The sequence below is a fragment of the Pongo abelii genome, chromosome 4 (assembly GCF_028885655.2).
Source record: "Pongo abelii isolate AG06213 chromosome 4, NHGRI_mPonAbe1-v2.0_pri, whole genome shotgun sequence".
NCBI classification, from domain to species: Eukaryota; Metazoa; Chordata; class Mammalia; order Primates; family Hominidae; genus Pongo; species Pongo abelii.
In genome coordinates, this window is record NC_071989.2 from 91080887 (window position 1) to 91101700 (window position 20814).

Genomic DNA, 20814 nt, shown 5'->3' on the forward strand with positions numbered 1-20814 from the left:
TATAAAAAGAATGATCTGAATTTTCTTATGTTTAAATTCTTATGTTTAAAATGAGGAGGCTGGACTAGATAATTTCTATGGTCTCTTTCAACATTAAAATTCTGTGATTCCCTGATTCTGTGAATTGAATAAGCAACCTTAGAGCCTGAAAGCTAGAATATAAGCAGCTTATATTTTCCTAATGCCTTGACTAAATTTGCATCGGAAGGCCTGCTTTCAAAAAGGGTGCTTAGGTGTGGTTCTCTAGTATCTTAGCATTCTTATTTTCACTATCACTGAAGATTGCCAGATGTATTTTCTAAACCAAAAGTGCAGATGTGAGCAAATTTTATTTTTGTATATAGGAAAAGGGAAAACATAACATCCAAGCTATGGTTGAAATATATAAAACTAGAGCTTTTCTCTTGCCTTTATTTTAATTGATTTAAAAAATAGAAGAGAAGATGGTTGGTAGGAGAATCTGATTAAATAAACTAGGAAATAAATTGGGTTATTGCTATTTTGGTAAGGTGGGAATTTGTATCACTATTGTTTTAATTTAGTGTAATATCTACAAGGGTGATATTTATAAACAATATCTGAAATGCTAGTAATACTAGAAATGATCCAGAGGTAGCTTTTGCAGAAGTATATGTAAGATCTAATTAACCTAAAAGATCTTTACCAAATATTATTTAAATGGTGGGCTTTCATGGCCTGATTCAAATATGAATAAGCATCCCAAGCCAGATTCCTTAGTGGAAAGATAGGCTTATGTACCCATGAAGCCACCAGCCAGAAAGCCCTAGAGACCCCCCGTGTGTTTGTTTTTCAGTTTACTCTGATAGAGGTACCATCAGCTCTTAGCTCTCTAAGGCTCTAGACTGCCCAAATTCAAAATTATTTTTTCAAGCCCAGGGAGGGATTTTATAGAAGTCCCAGAAATTTCGGGGCCTCTGCAAGTACTGTTTGAAGAACTTTTGACAAGTCTTGGTGGTGGGAGTCCTTCCAGGGATTTCCTAGCCACACTGTCTTCATTGAACGATGGCTCCCCACAATCTGCTGATAGTATCATAACCAGTGTTCAGGAACTGGACTCTGTCAGAAGAGGAGCTCTGAGGATGTATGCATATCTCCCATGACGAAAGATTTACTAGTCTTATAGACATCCTCTCCCACTTCCATAAACACAATCACTTCTAAAGAAGCCAGTTTTTGTCCCAGTGTAACCCAACTGTATTTTATAAAGTTATTTTGGATAAATCTACGTACTTGGTGACTGAAAACTTGTAATGTGGAATATGGCATAACTTTACTTAGGCTCTTTATACCAAAGCAACAGAATTTTAATCTTTTTGTTTTAATATGTAAAAATTGGAAGAGAAATATAAAAGAGTCAGTTCAAATATTAATTCAAGCACTGGCTGAAATTTGTGTCAGCAAAGTAACAAGGCATTTATTTGTTTCATAGAATAAACTTGACAATTCTGGAGGATATTCAGCATGTTTACAATAACATTGTTCCTGACATTTTTTTCCTCCTTGTTTATTGGCTCTTGGACTAAGTATCAAATCTTTGGACACTGTTCTTTTCTTTCTTGGCTTGAAAGTGAGCAGGAATGGGGGTGAAAGGTAACTTTTATGGCTGATGAGGTAAGAGGAAGATCACAAAATCATTCTTGTAAGGCTTCTCTCATTTCTTAACTGAAGTATATGTCTTCCCTTTTGAAGTACAGACCATTGGCTAATGTGTGAATTAATAAAAAATTCTTGTGGAAAGTTGACCACACAAAATTACATCTGGTATTTCAATTGCCACATTGAGAAAAGATTATCTGAAGGTGAGTCAAGATTCCTTGTAAGAGGCATTGCTAAATTCATGAGTCAAATAATTCCCACCTATATTTTATTGTATTTGAGGGAGTCAAGTGTGTGTGTATGAGAAATGGTGGGGGCAGGAAAAGATTTGGTATATTCAAAATGCATGTGATGGAACACACACACAGGAGTTATGAACCAAGGTGCAATTAATTTAGATCAGAAGCCATATATTCCAGATGGTCTGATGAAAGAGCCAATTAAGTATAAAATGAAAACTTGCTCAAAAAGGCAATTAATTTTCTGTTTTAATTTAATTATTTGTTGTGAAAGATATATAGTTGACAGAATGTTGACCTGTTTTTTTCTCCTTTCTTGTTTTATAATGTCATATTTTCCTGACACATGTGTTTCTCTATAAAATTTAAATAATTGCGCTAAATTAAATCCTGCCAGTTTTAGGAGAAAAATCTAGTAGGGTTCTTTTTCTAAGGTGGTGATTATAACAGTTATGCATATTCAATGAATATTCGATTCTGCTTTTCAAAATAACCTATTAAGTTTTAAAGAGTAATTACATTAGCTATATTCACTAGTAAACATTTCAATATCAGCTCGTGTTCTTAGAAATGGTCTGGAAATTATGATGGCTTATTAGACATGATTCAATCAGTAATAGAATGCTATTATTAAGAAATTAATGGAATTAAAATTTTAAAATGGGAATCTAGAAATTAAGATCCACAAAATAATCCTTATTAGGAATTTTAATCTTTGTTTCCCAGTAAGACAGATTTGGAAAACACTGGGAGGGTTTTAAGGTAGAGTTGAGATGATTAAATGGCTCAAGAAATTAGGTAAAGGATCGGAATTATTTCAGAATGAAATTAATAGACTGACTATTTATTTGGTTTCCTGATGGTAGCAGGTACTTTAAAAAATAAATTTATTTTTTAGGCATTTAATTTAACCCGCAGATAAACTGGACGATTGCAGATGAGGTCCTACTACCTTCTTTCATTGTTGACCCACTTAGTTTCCTTGCAAATGAGTCAATACTTACAGTCTTGTCCCCAGACCTGACAAATGGTTGGTTCAGGAGTTTCTCTCCCCTGTGACATAGGCCTATCCTCTTATGGCCTGCATTTTCTATGTAGCCCTGCCTTTTGGTATTTACTTCACCTGGGTTAACTACTACCCTACTATTCCAATTCCCTGTTTTTTTACACAAGCTTCCCAGCACTTTGACAGGCCTATACTGTGGGCACTCTCTTTCATCTCATATTCCCTCCTGAAGACCTAGTTGATTCTTCTCATCTTTACCATCTCTGAACCTTGAATGTATGACTATAATTACCCTCTTGCAAATATTTGCTTATACTTCTTTCTCTCCTTCTAAACTATGGATTTGGGGAAAGAAGGAAACATACAAATTCATTTTTGTATGCCCAACATGTCCTTAGCATATAGTAGGTGCTCCATAGGTAGAGCTGAATAAATGAGTGAATTAATGAATTAACTTCTAAACCATTAATGCCTCCCTTCTCACCTTGATTTACAATTGCTTTCTGGATAGTTTCACACTTCTCCAGGCTCCATCAGTATACTACCTGCTTCCTGATTTTTTTATTGCTTTAATTTTCTTATTAGTTTGTTTAATTTCATTTTTGTTCTCTTGTACATAACTTGTAAGCCAAAAGTCTTGTGGGACATATGGGGCATGAAAGAATACCAAAAGAACAAATACGTGAACAATGAAGATGTTCATTTCTAGTTTTGCATGTTTAGCTCCTGAATTCTTTTCTGAATTTCATACCCATATTTCTAGTTTATGAATCACTTTCGAGTTTCATTTTTGGTTTTGGTTGTCACAAATAGTCCCCATCACTTTAAGAGTCCTTCAGGGGATCTGTTTTACTACCATCAAAACACTTAAACACCATTGCCATGTAATTCTCCTACTTAACATTGTGTGTTGGTTTTGTTGGCTTCATCCACAAGCACATACTCTGCCTGGTCTTCAAAACCTATACCTGCTCTACTGCAATCTATTCACCCTTCATTCCCACACTCTTCAATGTGACCCCACATACGTGCATCTCGCCCTGCACAGACCCTTTGCTTGCTCCTGCTTGCAAGTCTGCTCTGTTCCTCTCAGGGAACACACACCCTTCATCTCTTCAACATTGTGATTTTGCCTGTGCTTGAAGACTTACTGCTTCCAGGATCCCCCTTTTGGCTATTGCAGCTCACACTGAAATTTCTTGACTCTGAACTTCTACTTTACTTAGAGTTAGTTCCATGTGATTTATTGCTTAATTGTTTTCTGGTTTCTTTGTGTTCATAAAATGTAAAATGTTATATGTTTGTTTTATTTCAGCAAAATTATTGTAAGCTCCTAGTAGAGATAAGACCATAAACTTCTATATGTTTCCCAACTGCAATCAAGAGCCTATTCCAATCGCAGACACATAATAGTTATCCAATAAATAGTTGGTGGTAATTATAGTATTTTTCCAACCTTTGTCTCTTCTGGAAACTGCCTTCCACCACCACCTTTCCATTTATCTATAACACTTGAAAAAATGCTTTGTTTTATTTACCAAATTCAAAAAGATCTACCTTTTACCATTATTTAATCACCATGATACTATTTTTTCCCCTTTGTATTTCTCCTCTCACTCTTTTCTTTGATGTCTCTTAGAAATTACTCCTTCCCAGAGATACTCCTTTCTGGCCTCTCATGGTAAATTATTTTCCTTGCCTTCCACTCCTTCCCAGCAAATTCTCCTCTCTGGGATTGCTTTTCTTGTATTAATACCTATTCATCAATTATAGGTTATTATTTTTACTGTTTCCTGGTGTCAAAGTCCAGGATGGCTTTGTCACCTCTGTGACTTACCTAACGCTTCCATATCATTCTTGTGCCTCACCTAGAACCAAAAATAACTTTTCCATTTTTGTTACTTTATGAGCTCCTTTAGATATGAAAATCTAAACATTTAGATAAACATCATCAAGTAGGTCTTAGAGCAGGGTTAGTTCTAGCTTTTTAGAGGTTTTGGTTGGACCAAAATCAGATATCCAATCTGGAGATTGTGTAATTTCTTTCCTATAGATTCTCAGATTGCCTCTTAATTTTAATGAGATTTACAGTATGTAATCTACAGAATACTTCACTGATGAAGGTTATTTAAGAATTAGTGATTTGTGTCCTTACTGGGCTTATTCAGTTAAAAAGCCACATATCAGCTTGAAGAGTCTCTTGCACACTATGATTCAGCTGATGGTTAAAGTAGTGATTCTTGATTTCAGAATCTCTTCACATTTGTTGCAGTTGGCCCTAGAAGATGCTGAAAACTTTTTAATTCTCTGTAGCTTCCTATATAGACTTTGGAGATTAACACACCTTGCTTGGAGTTGCTTCTATGTACAGTGTTTGAACAGTCTACCTAAGAGCCAATGTGGAAAGCAATCAGGCACAGCATGGTGGGAGCACCTCTGGAAGATGATGTCCTTATTCAGTATAGTGACTCAAGTAAGATTGACTGTGAGGTAGCTTCATGAGTAGAATGAGGAAGGAAAACATCTACTGTGTGGTTGGAGTATTATTTAACTTAAATCTTATGAAACCTTTGTCAGGCACTTTTTAAAAGAAACCTCACTTTTGCCTATAAGGAAACTGAGGCACAGACAGGTTAAGTGATTGGATATGCCTTTTTTCTTCTTCTACTGCCATAAACTCACAGGGCCACCAAAGATTCCCCAGTAGAGCAGCAGGCAGTCTTGCAAGCCAAGAAGATAAAAAGTACCCTCAAAGCTCCCTCAAATCTCTGATATCTCATTAGAAAAAATCATAATTCTTATTTGAGCAATGACTGCATTACAGATTGGATTACAATGATTGGGATTGCTGGGTCAAATGGTAACTCTACTTTTAACTTTTTGAGGAAATTCTAGGCTGTTTTTCAATGTGGCTGTACCATTTTACATTCTCATCAGCAGTGTATTAGGGTCCTGATTCCTCCACAGTCTTGTCAACACTTGCTATTTTCTGACCTTTTGTGTAGCCATTCTAATCAGTGTAAAGTAGCATCTCTGTGGTTTTAAATTGCATTTCTCTGATGGCTAATGAGCTCCAACATCTTTTTATGTGCTTGCTAGTTATTTATCAATCTTCTTGGTAGAAATGTCTACTCTGAAACTTTGCCCACTTATAATTGTGTTGTGTTTACTATTAAATTTTGAGTGCTCTTTATATATTCTAGATTTGCATGTCTTCTCATGTAAATGATTTACAAATAGTTTCTCCCATTCAGTGAGTTGTCTTTTTACTTTCTTGATAAGGCCCTTTGAAGTACAAAGTGTTTAATTTAGATGAAAAGTCCAATTTGTCTGTTTTTAAAATTTTTGTGCTTTTGGTTTCATATCTAAAAAAACATTGCCAAATCCCCAGTCATGAAGATTTATCTCTGTGTTTTAGTCTAAGAGATTTATAAGTTTTAACTCTTTTGCTTTTATTTTGATCCATTTGGAGTTAGCTTTTGTATATGGTGTGAGGTTGGAGTCCAAATTCATTCTTTTGGATGTGGTCCCAGCACCATTTATTGAATTGATAATTATTTCTCCATTTAATGACCTTGGCACCCTGTTGAAAATCAATTGACCATAGGTAGATGCATTTATTTCTAGACTCTCAATTATATTCCATTGATCTGTATGTCTATCTTTATGTCAGTACCACAATGTCTTTATTACAATTGCTTTGCAGTAAATTTTGAAATTGGAAAGTGTGAGGCTTCCAACTGTGTTCTTCTTTTTCAAAATTGTTTTAGCATTCTGGGTTTCTTGAGTTCCCACATGAATTTTAAAATTGGCTTGTCAATTTCTGCAAAGAAGCCAGCTAGGATTCTGATATAGATTGCAATGAATCTCTAGATCAACTTGGGGTATATTGCTCTCTTAGCAATATTATGTCTTCTGATCTGTGAACCTGAAATGTCTTTCTGCTTTTTTTTAGATATCCTTTCATTTTATTCAACAATATTTTGTTCTTTTCAGAGTATAAGTTTTGCAGTTCTTTTGTTAAATTTACTTGTAAATATTTTACTATTTTTGATGCAAATGCAAATGTAATTTTCTTAATTTCTTTTTTTGATTGTTTATTACAAGTGTATAGAAATGCAATTGAGTTTTATATATTGGTCTTGTATCTTGCAACCTTGCTGAACTTGCCTCTTAGTTCTAATTGTTTTTTAGTGGATTCCTTAGGATTTTCTTTATACACCCTCTTTCATTTTATAATCTTACTTTACATAAGTAGAACTGTCTTGACATAAACTCCTTGAAGCATGTGACAGTCATTTGCTTTAAGCTTTTCATGTCAGGGTCTCCTGGAGTTCTGAATCAAAAGATCTTCTTTGGAAATACAGTTGCCATTTACCTCCCAGCTGTGAAAAGCCAAAAAAACCCAAACTAGGCTGATCCTCCTGTGTTGACCTGAGGTCATTCTGTGCCTGTCAAACCAAATAACACATTCAGTCTTTTGTATATTTTGAAGACTCAGAAACCCAGAAATTTTTAGAACCTCTTTCTCACTCTAATTAAAACCTACTGCTCTGTCAATGGGAAAGAATGAGTCCAGACATTCTGAAAACCATACAAATGTGTTTACATTGTAATGCGGGCTTCCTGCATCTTTAACCTCTTTAAATTGACATAGGTAAGATCTTGTGTAATAACACATTTGCAAATATGCAGATGCATTTTCAAATGAATATAATCTGATTTAGAGAATATTAACTATCATAGTAGACTATGGATAATACTCTGATAATTAATTACAGGTTAACATTTTTAAAACTCAAAGACTATGCTTTAAGCCACGTTATGTTCTACTTCAGCCTAATACAAGGGAGAAATTTGGAGGGGGCCCTCCTAGCTTTCTAGTCTCATTATTCCCAAATTAGAAACATTACCAGCCTAACACTAACTCTGGGGTCTAAAATGAAGTTATTTTGGCAGCCCTAGAGTTTTCTTGTCATTGTTAACAGAAGATTGGCCTGTGTGCAGGTTAAATAAATAAATCTTAGAGGAAATTGACTTGCTTTTAAATTATCTACAAATATTAGCCCTTAAAAGATTATATAGCAGTATATATTATCTGTTAACCAATCCATGTGCAGCTGATGGACTTTGTGATTCAGTGGATAATAAACATTAGTTTTTACTGCTTTGATCTTATGTATATCAATACAGAAAAAAAAAACGATGGAGAGAGAGATAGAGAGAGACAGAGAAGAAAAAGAACGTGTTGAAAAAGCTTAAAAGTCCAACATTTCAAAGCTAATCATTTTGTTGAATTGTTGCTATCACCTTGTTACTTGATATATTCTGTTAGTGATTTTATCATATGAGTATTTAGAAGCTCATTTCGTGTAACTACTTCCAGGTTACTCATCCCATTTACTTTTGCACACATTTATTACTTATATACCATTTTGACCCAGATAGCAAGGTAATGTGAAAACATTTACAAATGTTGAACTTTTGTAGTAAAACAACAACAACAACAACAACAACAACAAAAAACCAAAAGAGCAGGGAGTGCTGCTCCCAAATGGACAAAGGAAATTATAAATTAGTTTATAAGAACTGATTTTTAGACCAAACAGTGCAGTATAGTAGAGCTATAAGCACTAATGAACAGAATAAACATAATCATGTATCACATCACCCAGCAAATATACTCTGCTAGAAAACTGGTAAGATCTCAGCTTTGACTGCCACAAAGAGCAGCCCATCTGCTGCAGTCAGGAAAGAATTGTGTAATTATCTGTGATTAAGTCCTCCTTTCACCTTGGTGATTGCAAGAATTGTCAGTAGGGGAGAAATATCCTATCCCAGTTTTACTCTAGACTCAGGCTCTTTAATCATATTGTTGAGTGACTCCTGAGTATAAACTTTAGCTTTTGAACACTGTGGGTCATTTTTAATGTTTTGATTTGTTTTCATCATTGCTTACCATTTCAGTATGTGTCATGTTTGAGTCTGCCAAGAAGCAGCTTTTCCACTTAGCAAACAGAAATGTGAAAAAAATATACATGGTCCGCTTTCTAGGGAGTCTTGTAGCAGCTAGTGATCAAATTAGAGTATTTTTTCCCTTAATTTCTGATGTTAATTCCCACAATTAAGATAAATTTAGTTTGTGGAATGTCATTAAAGTCTTACAACATGTCTCCCAGTTTCATCTAGGGCATCCCTGGAAAGTTGAAGTAACAGGAATATGTCAAAGCTATAAGTATTTAATTTGAAATTTTGGAAAACTATGGCTTAAGATACTGCATATGTTTTCCATATGAATATGCAAATTATCCTATTCATGAAAGGCTCTGTTGTATATCATATTTTACATGTACACTAATCTGAATGTATATGTATATACCTTGATGAATTTTTTTTTTTTTTTTTTGAGAGGGAGTCTCTCTGTTGCCCAGGCTGGAGTTCAGTGGCATGATCTCAGCTCACTGCAACCTCTGCCTCCTGGGTTCAAGCGATCCTCCTGCCTCAGACCCCCAGTAGCTGGGATTACAGGCATGCACCACCATGCCTGGCTAATTTTTGTATCTTTAGTAGACATGGGGTTTCACCATGTTGGCCAGTCTGGTCTCAAACTTCTGACCTCAGATGATCCACCTGCCTTGTCCTCCCAAAGTGCTAGGATTACAGGCATGAGCCACTGTGCCCAGCCTGATGAATTCTTATTATAACAATTTAACTTACTTTAAACCTGACATCTTAAGTAATGCATCACTTTGTTTATATAAAATATATTTGGTATATTTCCTGATGTATTAGTCCATTTTCATGCTGCTGATAAAGACATACCCAAGACTGGGAAGAAAAAGAGGTTTAATTGGACTTACAGTTCCACATGGCTGGGGAGGCCTCAGAATCATGGCAGGAGGTGAAAGGGACTACTTAGATGGTGGCAGCAAGAAAAAATGAGGAAGAAGAAAAAGCAGAAACCCCTGATAAACCCATTAGATCTCGTGAGACTTATTAACTATTACGAGAATAGCATGGGGAAGACCAACCCCCATGATTCCATTACCTCCCCCTGGGTCCCTCCCACAACACATGGGAATTCTGTGAGATACAGTTCAAGTTGAGATTTGGGTGGGGACACAGCCAAACCATATTGTTCCACCCCTGGCCCCTCCAAATCTCGTGTCCTCACATTTCAAAACCAATCATGTCTTCCCAACAGTTCCCCAAAGTCTTAATTCATTTCAGCATTAATCCAAAAGTCCACAGTCCAAAGTCTCATTTGAGACAAGGCAAGTCCCTTCTGCCTAGGAGCCTGTAAAAATCAAAAGCAAACTAGTTACTTCCTAGATACAATGGGGATACAGGTATTGGGTAAATACAACCATTCCAAATGGGAGAAATTGGCCAAAAACAAAGAGGTTACGGGACCCATGCAAGTCCAAAATCCAGTGGGGCAGCCACATTTTAAAGCTCCAAAATGATCTCCTTTGACTCCAGGTCTCACATCCAGGTCACGCTGATGCAAGAGGTAGGTTCTTATGGTCTCGGGCAGCTCAGCCCCTGTGGCTTTGCAGGGTACAGCCTCCCTCCTGGCTGCTTTCATGGGCTAGTATTGAGTGTCTGCAGCTTTCCCGGGCACACAGTGCAAGCTGTCAGTGGATCTGCCATTCTGGGTTCTGGAAGATGGTGGCCCTCTTTTCACAGCTCCAATAGGGAGTGCCCCTGTAGGGACTCTGTCTGGGGGATCCAACCCCACATTTCCCTTCTACACTGCCCTAGCAGAGGTTTTCCATGAGGGCCCTGCCCCTGCAGCAAACTTCTGCCTGGGCATCTAGGCATTTCCATACATCTTATGAAATCTAGGCAGAGGTTCCCCAACCTCAGTTCTTGACTTCTGTGCACCCACAGGCTCAACACCACATGGAAGCTGCCAAGGTTTGGGGCTTCCACTCTCTGAAGCCACAGCCCAAGCTGTACACTGGCCCCACTCAGCCATGGTTTGAGTGGCTGGGGCACAGGGTACCAATTCCTCAAGCTGCATACAGCGCGGGGACCCTGGGCCTGGCCCATGAAACCACTTTTTCCTCCTGGGCCTCCAGGCCTGTGATGGGAGTGGCTGCTGTGAAGGTCTCTGACATGGCCTGAAGACATTTTATCCACGGTCTTGGGGATTAACTTTAGGCTCCTTGCTACTTATGCAAATTTCTGCAGCCAGCTTGAATTTCCCCCCAGAAAATGGGTTTTCCTTTTGTATTGCATAGTCAGGCTGCAATTTTTCAAAACTTTTTTGCTCTGCTTCCCTTATAAAACTGAATGCCTTTAACAGAACCCAAGTCACCTCTTGAATGCTTTGGTGCTTAGAAATTTCTTCCACCACATACTGTAAATCATCTTTCTCAAGTTCAAAGTTCCACAAATCTCTAGGGCAGGGGCAAAATGCCACCAGTCTCTTTGCTAAAACATAACAAGAGTCACCTTTCTTCCAGTCCCCAAGTCCCTCATCTTCATCTGAGACCAACTCAGCCTGGACCTTATTGTCAATATCGTTATGAGCATTTTGGGTAAAGCCATTCAACAAGCCTCTAGGAAGTTCCAAACTTTCCCACATTTTCCTCTCTTCTTCTGAGCCCTCCAAACTGTTCTAACCCCTGCCTGTTACCCAGTTCCAACATTGCTTCCACATTTTTGGGTATCTTTTCAGCAACACCCCACTCTACTGGTACCAATTTACTGTATTAGTTCATTTTCACACTGCTGATAAAGGCATACCCGAGACTGAGAAGAAAAAGAGGTTTAATTGGACTTATATTTCCATATGGCTGGGGAGGCCTCAGAATCTTGGTGAGAGGTGAAAGGTACTTCTTACATGGCAGCGGCAAGAGAAAATGAGGAAGAAGCAAAAGCAGAAAGCCCCTGATAAACCCATCAGATCTTTTGAGACTTATTAACTATCATGAGAATAGCACAGGGAAGACCGGCCCCGATTATTCAAGTACCTTCCCGTGGGTCCCTTCCACAACACATGGGAATTCTGGGAGATACAACTCAAGCTGAGATTTGGGTGGGGACACAGCCAAATCATATCACTTGACATTTTATTTACTGTTTTCAATTAGAGAAAAATAAAACATTTTCTCATGGATAGGTAACATTTAGAAACATGTTCCAAATCTGTGCTCTAATTATGACTTTGATAATTGTCCTATCAATTTAGCTGCTTTGATGAGGCTACTCCTGGAACTTATTAACAGGCTTCTTGTCAAACTACAAAAAACATGCTTGTTTTCCAGGAAAGCAACTATCTGTTAAATCTAAAAATACATTAAATTGTTTGGGTACAAGTATCCAGGAGCAGAGATACAACACAACTTTGTTCTATGCTACTAAAATAGGCATTTTCTCTCACTGAAGGCTGTGCATTCCCTGTCTAACTCTAAAGCTTGTACTGTGATTAAAAACTCAGGAAGAACTTTTATTATTCACATCAGAGATAAAAAGGTGGCTTTACGATACCCTCTGGGTAGGAGCTTACACAGCTGGGCCAATTAAATCATGTTGAGAGAAAGCAACTAAGCAAACGTGCCTATTTGATTTGCTTGATTTCCCATGTTTGCTGTGATCAGTGGCTTTCTCTTTTGTCTGTTCCTTGGATTCCTGATTGGCTTTGCCTCTAGGCACTAGATTTTATCTTGGGAGGCATCCTTCTATGACCATTCATTTTTGGACCAAGCCTGGATTTACAATTCTGTTACTGGCTCAGACTTCATTTCTATCCAATTTCATTCCACTGTGCTATAGTTTACAACATATAATTTGACTTATAAATAATTCCTGACTATGGATTTAAAGACTGAAAATAGATCATTAGAAACTTTGAAAATGTTAACATCTTCATTGCTTTTCTCAGTGTAGAAATGGACAATGTTTAGCTTAAAAATCTGCATGTTTTTAATGAGATACGGGGTTGAAAGACTTATTCCTGGGATTTATTGTTCAGGAGAAAGCCTGTTGCTATCTGCCATACCTTGGTTTACTTTGTGCAAAATGAGCTTCTTTTTAAGTAATGAGCTCTTTCCATGTTCAGCTTAAATTGCTGTCTTAGACACTTCATCAGGGTTCCCTGCTCTGCCTCATTCCCCTTTTTGCTCACTTGCAGTCTTTGACATAATCCTGGGAGGCAATTGGCATCATATATACTTTGCTCTGTAATCTCCTGCTTTGATTCTGACTGGATACCCAGTCTGCTCACTTTACTTCTATCTTAAACAGGTTGACACATACCAGAAACTTAGTACTAAGTTATGTGTGTTGTAAGTTAATTGAGATTCCTCTTCTTGATTAAAATATACGTCTTTAGAAAAGTGTTTTCCAAAATATTCCACAAAACAAATTTATGTACAGATGTCCCTGCCTTAATAATAGAGGGTTGATACATGGAAAGGACAGAAGTTTGGACATTTAACTTATCACGTTTGGTATAGATTGGGTGTTAATTATAAGAGATTAAAGACATACTCAATTCTATAGTGTAAATGCTTCACTATATCATTAGGTTTTTGAGGTGAGCAAGGAAATGTTCACACTAAACAATTATGATTTAGGAAGGCTTAAACAGTTATTTTTTAGAACAGAATTTAAGTAATTTTTTTCCTTTTCTCATTATTCTGAAATAAAATAATTATTGCTGAATAAAATAACTGACTGCACATTATCTTAACAGATTAATTCTTTTAATCCTCACCTTAAAGTAAACTCAATTGATTCTGGTTAAATCTTCCTTTTTTTCATCTGAATTACAAGAAACCCAATGGTAATGTTTCTTGCAATATGTTTTATAAAAATTTTATTTGGAAAGTTTGAAAAATTTCTACACACAATTGAAAAGGATAAGTTGGGCACAGTGGTGCCTGCCTGTAGTCCCAGCTACTCAGGAAGCTGAGACAAGGAGGATTGCTGGAGGCAAGGAAGTTGAGGACAGAGTGTGCTATGATCATGCCTGTGAATAGCCACTGCACTCCCGCCTGGACAATTTAGCAAGACTCCATCTTTTTTGAAAAGAAAGAAAGAAAGAAAAAGAAATGGCATTGGGGATAACAGAATTTAATTAAAGTAGTAAAATGATCATTCTGTGGGTATCAAACAAATAAATGAAAATTGTATACTTTAAACAAGTGAGTTAAATAATTGATAGTCTGATATAAAGTCAGATTTAACAAGAGTTTCTACATGAAAAGTTCTATAAGTAGGTCTGAACTGATTTACTACTAATAAGAGAATTCTCTTTGTAACAGGCCAGCATCTACTGAAGCCTTTCTTTCTTTTAATACTGCAAACATGTTTGCTGTTTAAAATTGGGAAACCAGCTACCCATGAAATCATGCTGCCATTTTTTCCTCATTAGCCCTTTGGTCTGGTCTTCCTTGGAGAAGTTGATGTTCCTCAATAGATAGACTAACAGTGCAGTTGGAGAAGCAGAGTTTTACTCAATTAATTATATTTCTTTGCCCTGCTGTGGTTGGCTGATAACACTTGTTACTTAAGAGGAATGGTAGTTTTGCCTTAAGGTAGGAGTATCTCAGGAAATGCAGGAAACTAAGGCAACACAACTAATATTCCAGCTGTAATAACAAGTCCAAGGGTTCTACCTCTCAGGGAAAACTATTGGCACGCTGCCTTCTTTACACTTGCAGCCCTTTCAGGCCTCAGGCAAGTGTTATTCTGAGGTGAAGGAGGCTGTTCAGGGTGACGTAATTTCTCTGTCTGCCTTTCTCCATGTTGCTTTGAGCCAAGTCTATTGTGAGATAAAATGCCTGTTTCAGGCAGCAGCCATCTCTCCAAAGCTTTGCAGCAGAGTTAGCTTTATTTAATGTGATGTTGGGAAGGATAGGGGGAAAAAGAGACCTAGCTTCTTAATAAGAACTTGAAGTGCCATTCATTTAACAAATCTTATTGAATACATACTATGTAACTGGCCCTGTAACCCTTATGCTTTTAAAATTTATTAGGAAGGGAGACATTGTGAGAGCCGAGAGGGGGAATTCTTCGAGTGTATTGTTGTATTTGAGATTACTGTCTTTTGCCAGACTAGATAATTAAGAATAAAAAGCTATGTCCACCTCTACCACTTCTTTCAGTCAGGTGAAAGTAATTTCTCTTTCCCTTCTTCAAATAGCTCTCATTGAAATTTGGCCTACTTTCCTCAATAGCAATTTTAGATATATAGTGAGAAAAGCCAATATGTGTGCTTTGGCCATTTTCCCTATGACTAATTTTTCTTGTTTTATAGTGCTGTCACCCACTCAGAGAAAGTAATAGCACTATTCATTTTAAACAATTGCTTGTTACATCTGGATTTAGTCAGGTGAAGATCCAAATCATGGCAGCTCTTTGGATCCCAGTTGTCTAATATATCATAGAATCAGAGATCAGCCTCAGTGAGATGGAAACAGGACTCTCAGCTACAATAGTGGGCTATCAACATTTTAACTTTCTATTTCAGTTTTCATTTCTCCTCCTGCCTGCAATATTGGCTTAGGTATTCTATAATTCTGCCTCTGTCTTCGGTTACTTTTGCTCACATGTGAAAAACATAATTTAATTTGTGTGGAATTTATTTCAGCAAACTGTTATGTTAGTTAGCTAAGTAAAATTCCAACTTAACAAACTCTAAAATTTCCACAATCTTTCATTGTAACATGTTAAATGATAACGAATATACCCTCTGCTAATTAGACTTGGTAATAAACAAAGCAACTGTCCAGCCTTTTTTTGTTAATCAATCAGCAAATTAAAAAATCTCTTTAACCAATCTCACCACTTTGGGAGGCCGAGGCGGGTGGATCACGAGGTCAGGAGTTTGAGGCCAGCCTGGCCAACATGGCAAAACACCGTCTCTACTAAAAATACAAAAATTAGCTGGGCGTGGTGGCAGGTGCCTGTAATCCCAGCTACTTGGGAGGCTGAGGCAGGAGAATCGCTTGAATCCGGGAGGTGTAGGTTGCAGTGAGCCCAGATCGTGCCAGTGCACTGCAGCCTGGGCTACTGAGACTCCATCTGGGGCCCGAGTGGGCGGGGTGTGGGGGGAGTCTTTTCTCTTTTTTTTTTGAGACGGAGTCTCGCTCTGTCGCCCAGGCTGGAGTGCGGTGGTGTGATCTCGGCTCACTGCAACCTCTGCCTCCCGGGTTCAAGCGATTCTCCTAAAAAAAAAAAGAAGTCTCTTGAACCTAGTTAAAGCCCCCGCTAGCACTTGGGGTGTCTTTGTAAGAATTAGCAAAAAGTGCTCCCTCTGCACAGAGCAAGTAAAACAAAGGCTTTATCCAAAGAGGCTGGAGTTCCTTTGGCTGGCTGAGTGGGAGGCGACCTAGGCCTTCCCTACACACTGGGCCCGGTGCTCCTGCGCAGGCCGCGACCTTCGTAACCATCATGGCAGCCCTGTGCCTGGTACGGGAAGGCAGGAAGTAGAATTCCGTACCACTCGGAGCCCTTCCCATCTTCACATTTCTGGAGGTTTTCTTATTTATTTATTTTATTTAATGGCGTTAATCCACTTTGTCGGTTGCTATAAATGAGGAGGAAGGCCAGAGAATTACTATTTGATTTTAGGGTAAACGAAGTGGAATAACCGTGGTGGCAGTTCAATGCAAGGTTTCCCTTCCAATATGCAATGTTAGGAAGCACATAGCAGGCTTTTTCCTTAAAAAAAGAAACCTGGATAGTAATCTGAAGAATCACTCAGAAGAATTTGTTCATTTTAAAGAATGTATTATAAAATGTTATCAAATGACTGATTCTATGGCCAATGTACACACACACACACGTATAGAATAAAACTTCTCTGGTATGTGTTATTTATGATTATGTATTCATAATTATAACGAAGCAAAGTCACCATTATCTTTTCTGCTTTAAAGTATCGGAAGCTGCTACCTTGCCATGAAAAAGTATTACGTGCTCCTCCAATTCCTCCCCCACCATATTTATCCAACAGGAAAGGAATGAATAATAAAACTTTGGGCTTTTTTTCCCCTCTTCTTTTCCCAGGTGATGTGTTCCACCTCACTGTCCCCAATAAATTCACCTTCGAGGAGGCTGCAAAAGAGTGTGAAAACCAGGACGCCAGGCTGGCAACAGTGGGGGAACTCCAGGCGGCGTGGAGGAACGGCTTTGACCAGTGCGATTACGGGTGGCTGTCAGATGCCAGCGTGCGCCACCCTGTGACTGTGGCCAGGGCCCAGTGTGGAGGTGGTCTACTTGGGGTGAGAACCCTGTATCGTTTTGACAACCAGACAGGCTTCCCTCCCCCTGATAGCAGATTTGATGCCTACTGCTTTAAACGTAAGTGTTTGATACCTTTTTAAAAATTACAGATTTTAAAAAAATGCTTCGAAGCATGCATTGATGTTCAACTAGCCGTTGGAATGGATTCCATGTCTTGCGGTGTGTGCACGGAATGGAAACAGTTCAGTGATTTTCAAAAGCAAGCAAACTGAACAGCAGTGATATGGTTAAAACCACAGGAATTTTGACAAATGGATTTTTAGAGGGGTGAGGAAATATCAGGTTAAGCTTTTACTGTGCTCTGTTGTGTCCAGAGCCACAGAGCATATTTCTAAGTATTTTATATTAATTGCAGTCCTTAAATTTTGCAATTTGCTTATTGGTGTTACAATGCCGAGGCCAAGTGAGGCTGAGTTAAATCCTTAAGATTGTTTATTTTGTCTTCAGTATCACTTTCTTTGAGATGGCAAAGAATTTAAATTTCAGTAATTACAGGTGAGTATTTGAAGCTGACATGGATACTCAAAATGTTCAAGTCATAACTAAAAATGAACCATACTATCAATAAAAATCTCCATTGACATCAAGTAATGGAAATACATGCCTTCTAATCATTAATTCTGTAGTATCATATTGAAGTACAATATGTGTTCTTTGCAATCTATAAGAGTATCTTTAGTTAGGTTTACTAATTCACATTGTTTTTTTAAATAACGTTTCTTAACATTCATGATATAATTATTTTAATTTTCCAGATGTCCTCAAGTAATTTTAGCAGTAGTAGTCACATGATATAGCATCATAATTGTAGAATGCAAATTAAACCAGCAAGTAATCTAGCATCTCATTGGAATATTTACTGAACCATCTATACTATGCTAGCTAAACAAAGATCTCCCAGAATTTTGGTGACCTTGGGTAATATCCAAGACAGAGTAAGGTTATGTTGAAACAAATTTGTAAACAATTTTGACTAAATTTCCAATGTATCTTGTTATAGCAATATGTCACTAAAATGAGTGCAAAATGTACTAGCTTATTATATAATTGATTTCTAGAGTGAAATACACCGGCATTTTTAAGCAACCAAAAAGACACAGACTGTGATGTTCTAAGTAGTCAGTAGAATGGATGTTAATGCAACCAAAAGGTTTGTTTTCACACTTTTATCTCCTAGCTAAGATAGGAGATAAAGTCTCTGCTCGGATCTCCTCCCTTAGACTCAACTTGCTGAGTGTTAAAGCCATGTGTTCTGTATTAGCTTGCTACAAGCTGGTCGCTCCATAAAGGCTGTAGAAAATGCTAGCTTTTGTTCTCAGGCCCTGAAACAACAGAATTCTTCCTTAATCATTTTCAGGAAAACAACAATAGCATAAACCTTATCTCTAAAAGTAGACAGATGTACATTCCTTTAAGCTGCATTGTCACGACAATGATTTTTCAAGTACTTCAGGCTCTAAAATCAGTTTTACATTACGTGACTGATATAATTAAGGAGCAAAATCAGATTGGTATGCTGTGGGGAAGGCGTTGGAGAGGTTAAATTAGGGAAGGAGTAGAATTATCCAGCCTGACTTCCTTATTTGATATTTTCTTGTGCTTTATTAATAAAACTGGCACTGGAAAACTTTTAAACAACATTTTTCGTCTCTCTGTGGGTAAAATTTAAATCAAAGCCTGTCTATAGCCACAAAGACTATTATTAAAGAATTCATCCTGATGTGTTTTAAATTATTTATTTATTTGAAAAATACACGTGAAATAACAAGGTACTTATGTTTAAATAGAGTAACCAAAATCTGCACAAAATTCAAAAAATGTTTAAAAGTTTATATTCATTTTTATCTCTCTAATTCATTTACATGTATGTAACTTGTAAATATAATGGACTCGTATTTTGCTTTTCTTTCCACCTAAGCATGTGGCTAGATTCTTATTTATTTCCTACTTAAGACGTTATTATATTCAGAATTCATTCAGTGCATAGAAGGTTAAAAGAGTAGCCATATAGAAGCCTTTCTTAAACCACACACAATGCCAATAGTTTTCCAAAATTTCTAATTTATTTTTCAAAAATTTTTTTAGTGTATGTGTGTGTGTGTATATATATATATATATATTTTTTTTTTTTTTTTTTTTGAGATGGAGTTTCGCTCTTGTTGCCCACGCTGGAGTGCAATGGTGCCATCTCAGCTCACTGCAACCTTCACCTTCCAGGTTCAAGTGATTCTCCTGCCTTCTCCTGCCTCCTCCTGCCTCAGCCACCCAAGTAGCTGGGTTACAGGCATGTACCACCGTGCCCGGCTAATTTTGTGTTTTTAGTAGAGATGGGTTTCATCATGTTGGTCAGGTTGGTCTCGAACTCCTGACCTCAGGTGATCCACCCATTTCGGCCTCCCAAAGTGCTGGGATTACAGGAGTGAGCCACTGCTCCTGGCCTAGTATATATTTTTAAAGAATTTGAAAAATATTTTCGAAATGACTTGATTGATGTCCACTTTTCCCACATAGTCAAGTAGTGACTAAATTCTATAGGGTAAAATTCATAAGAGTCATGGCCTCAGCTACAGTTCCAAAAGTGATTTCAGAGATATACAGCTGGCTGGTTATGTAGAGGAATTTAGAAATATAACCATATTTTTCTTGTTTGCAAACGTAGAAAGTGTTTTTTAAGTCACTTGGTGAATGAACAATGCCAAATCGTACCTTGCTTTAATTCCCTTTGCCTCACAAAGTCACTGACTAAAAACATTCACGATGACAGATAAAAAATATAAAATTAGGCTTTATTCTTTCAAATAAATTTGAAAAGTAAGCAAAGTAATGTCTTTGTAAGAGAAAGTTTTCCTGTATATCTTCTCTTAGTGATTAAACAATTTTGCTTATTTATTTTTTTACTTCAGAATTTAGCAAGTTCTGTGAAAGTTGGAGAGTTATACAAGGCTTTGAAAGATCATTTCATACATCCTCAAACTTAAGTGAATCAAAACCATTCAAAACTCATGATAATCTCTCACAGAATGTTATTAATTATCTCCAGGAGAGGGAGATGGAACATGTTTCCTAGAAAACTCATTCCAATATTCCATGACTTTCACTCTCAGATAATTTTTCTAATTAAGTGCTTTGCATTTGAATTTGAACCCATGTTTTCATTTTTGAGTTGGAGACCAAAATCTGAATAACAGCCATTTCTGTTGTTGATCACAATTGTTTATTTATCCCTCAGCATCTTCTCCAACTGAAACAGTTTTCTTGTTTTACAGTTTCAATCTCCAAATTTCTAATCATTGATAATGTTCTTGCTTTGAAGTTTCATCATTGTTTTGCACATTCCTCTATATATGATTAAGTTTGGAAATCAAAATGGTGGTCCAGAGAAGGCTAAATTAATTCCCACCACTTTCTATCCTATATTACATACTCATTCACTGTTAAAATTTGCCTGCCCTTCTAACCTTTGGTTAGTTAATTATCTTTTTTGTGTGTGCCCTAGTTCATAATCTGACCACATGTGCCAAAACTAACCTTTCCCCAGTTGATATATTACAAATGTTTCCTGTTCACTGAATTTGAATTTGTTAGCATTCCATCACTCATATAACTTTAAAAAGATAGTTTGAATTGGCCAGGCGCGGTGGCTCACACCTGTAGTCCCAGCACTTTGGGAGGCCAAGGTGGGCAGATCTC

General features: G+C 37.2%; 1 protein-coding gene across 2 annotated transcripts in view; it reads left to right on the forward strand.

Moving 5' to 3' along the window:
* The window catches only part of VCAN (versican), a 109998-nt gene that overhangs the window by 22980 nt on the left and 66204 nt on the right, over positions 1–20814 (forward strand). For both annotated transcript variants that reach the window (XM_002815717.5, XM_063724176.1), the window contains one exon: positions 16888–17181. In XM_002815717.5, the coding sequence (XP_002815763.3) occupies positions 16888–17181 (294 nt within the window). The remainder of the gene's footprint in view (positions 1–16887; positions 17182–20814) is intronic.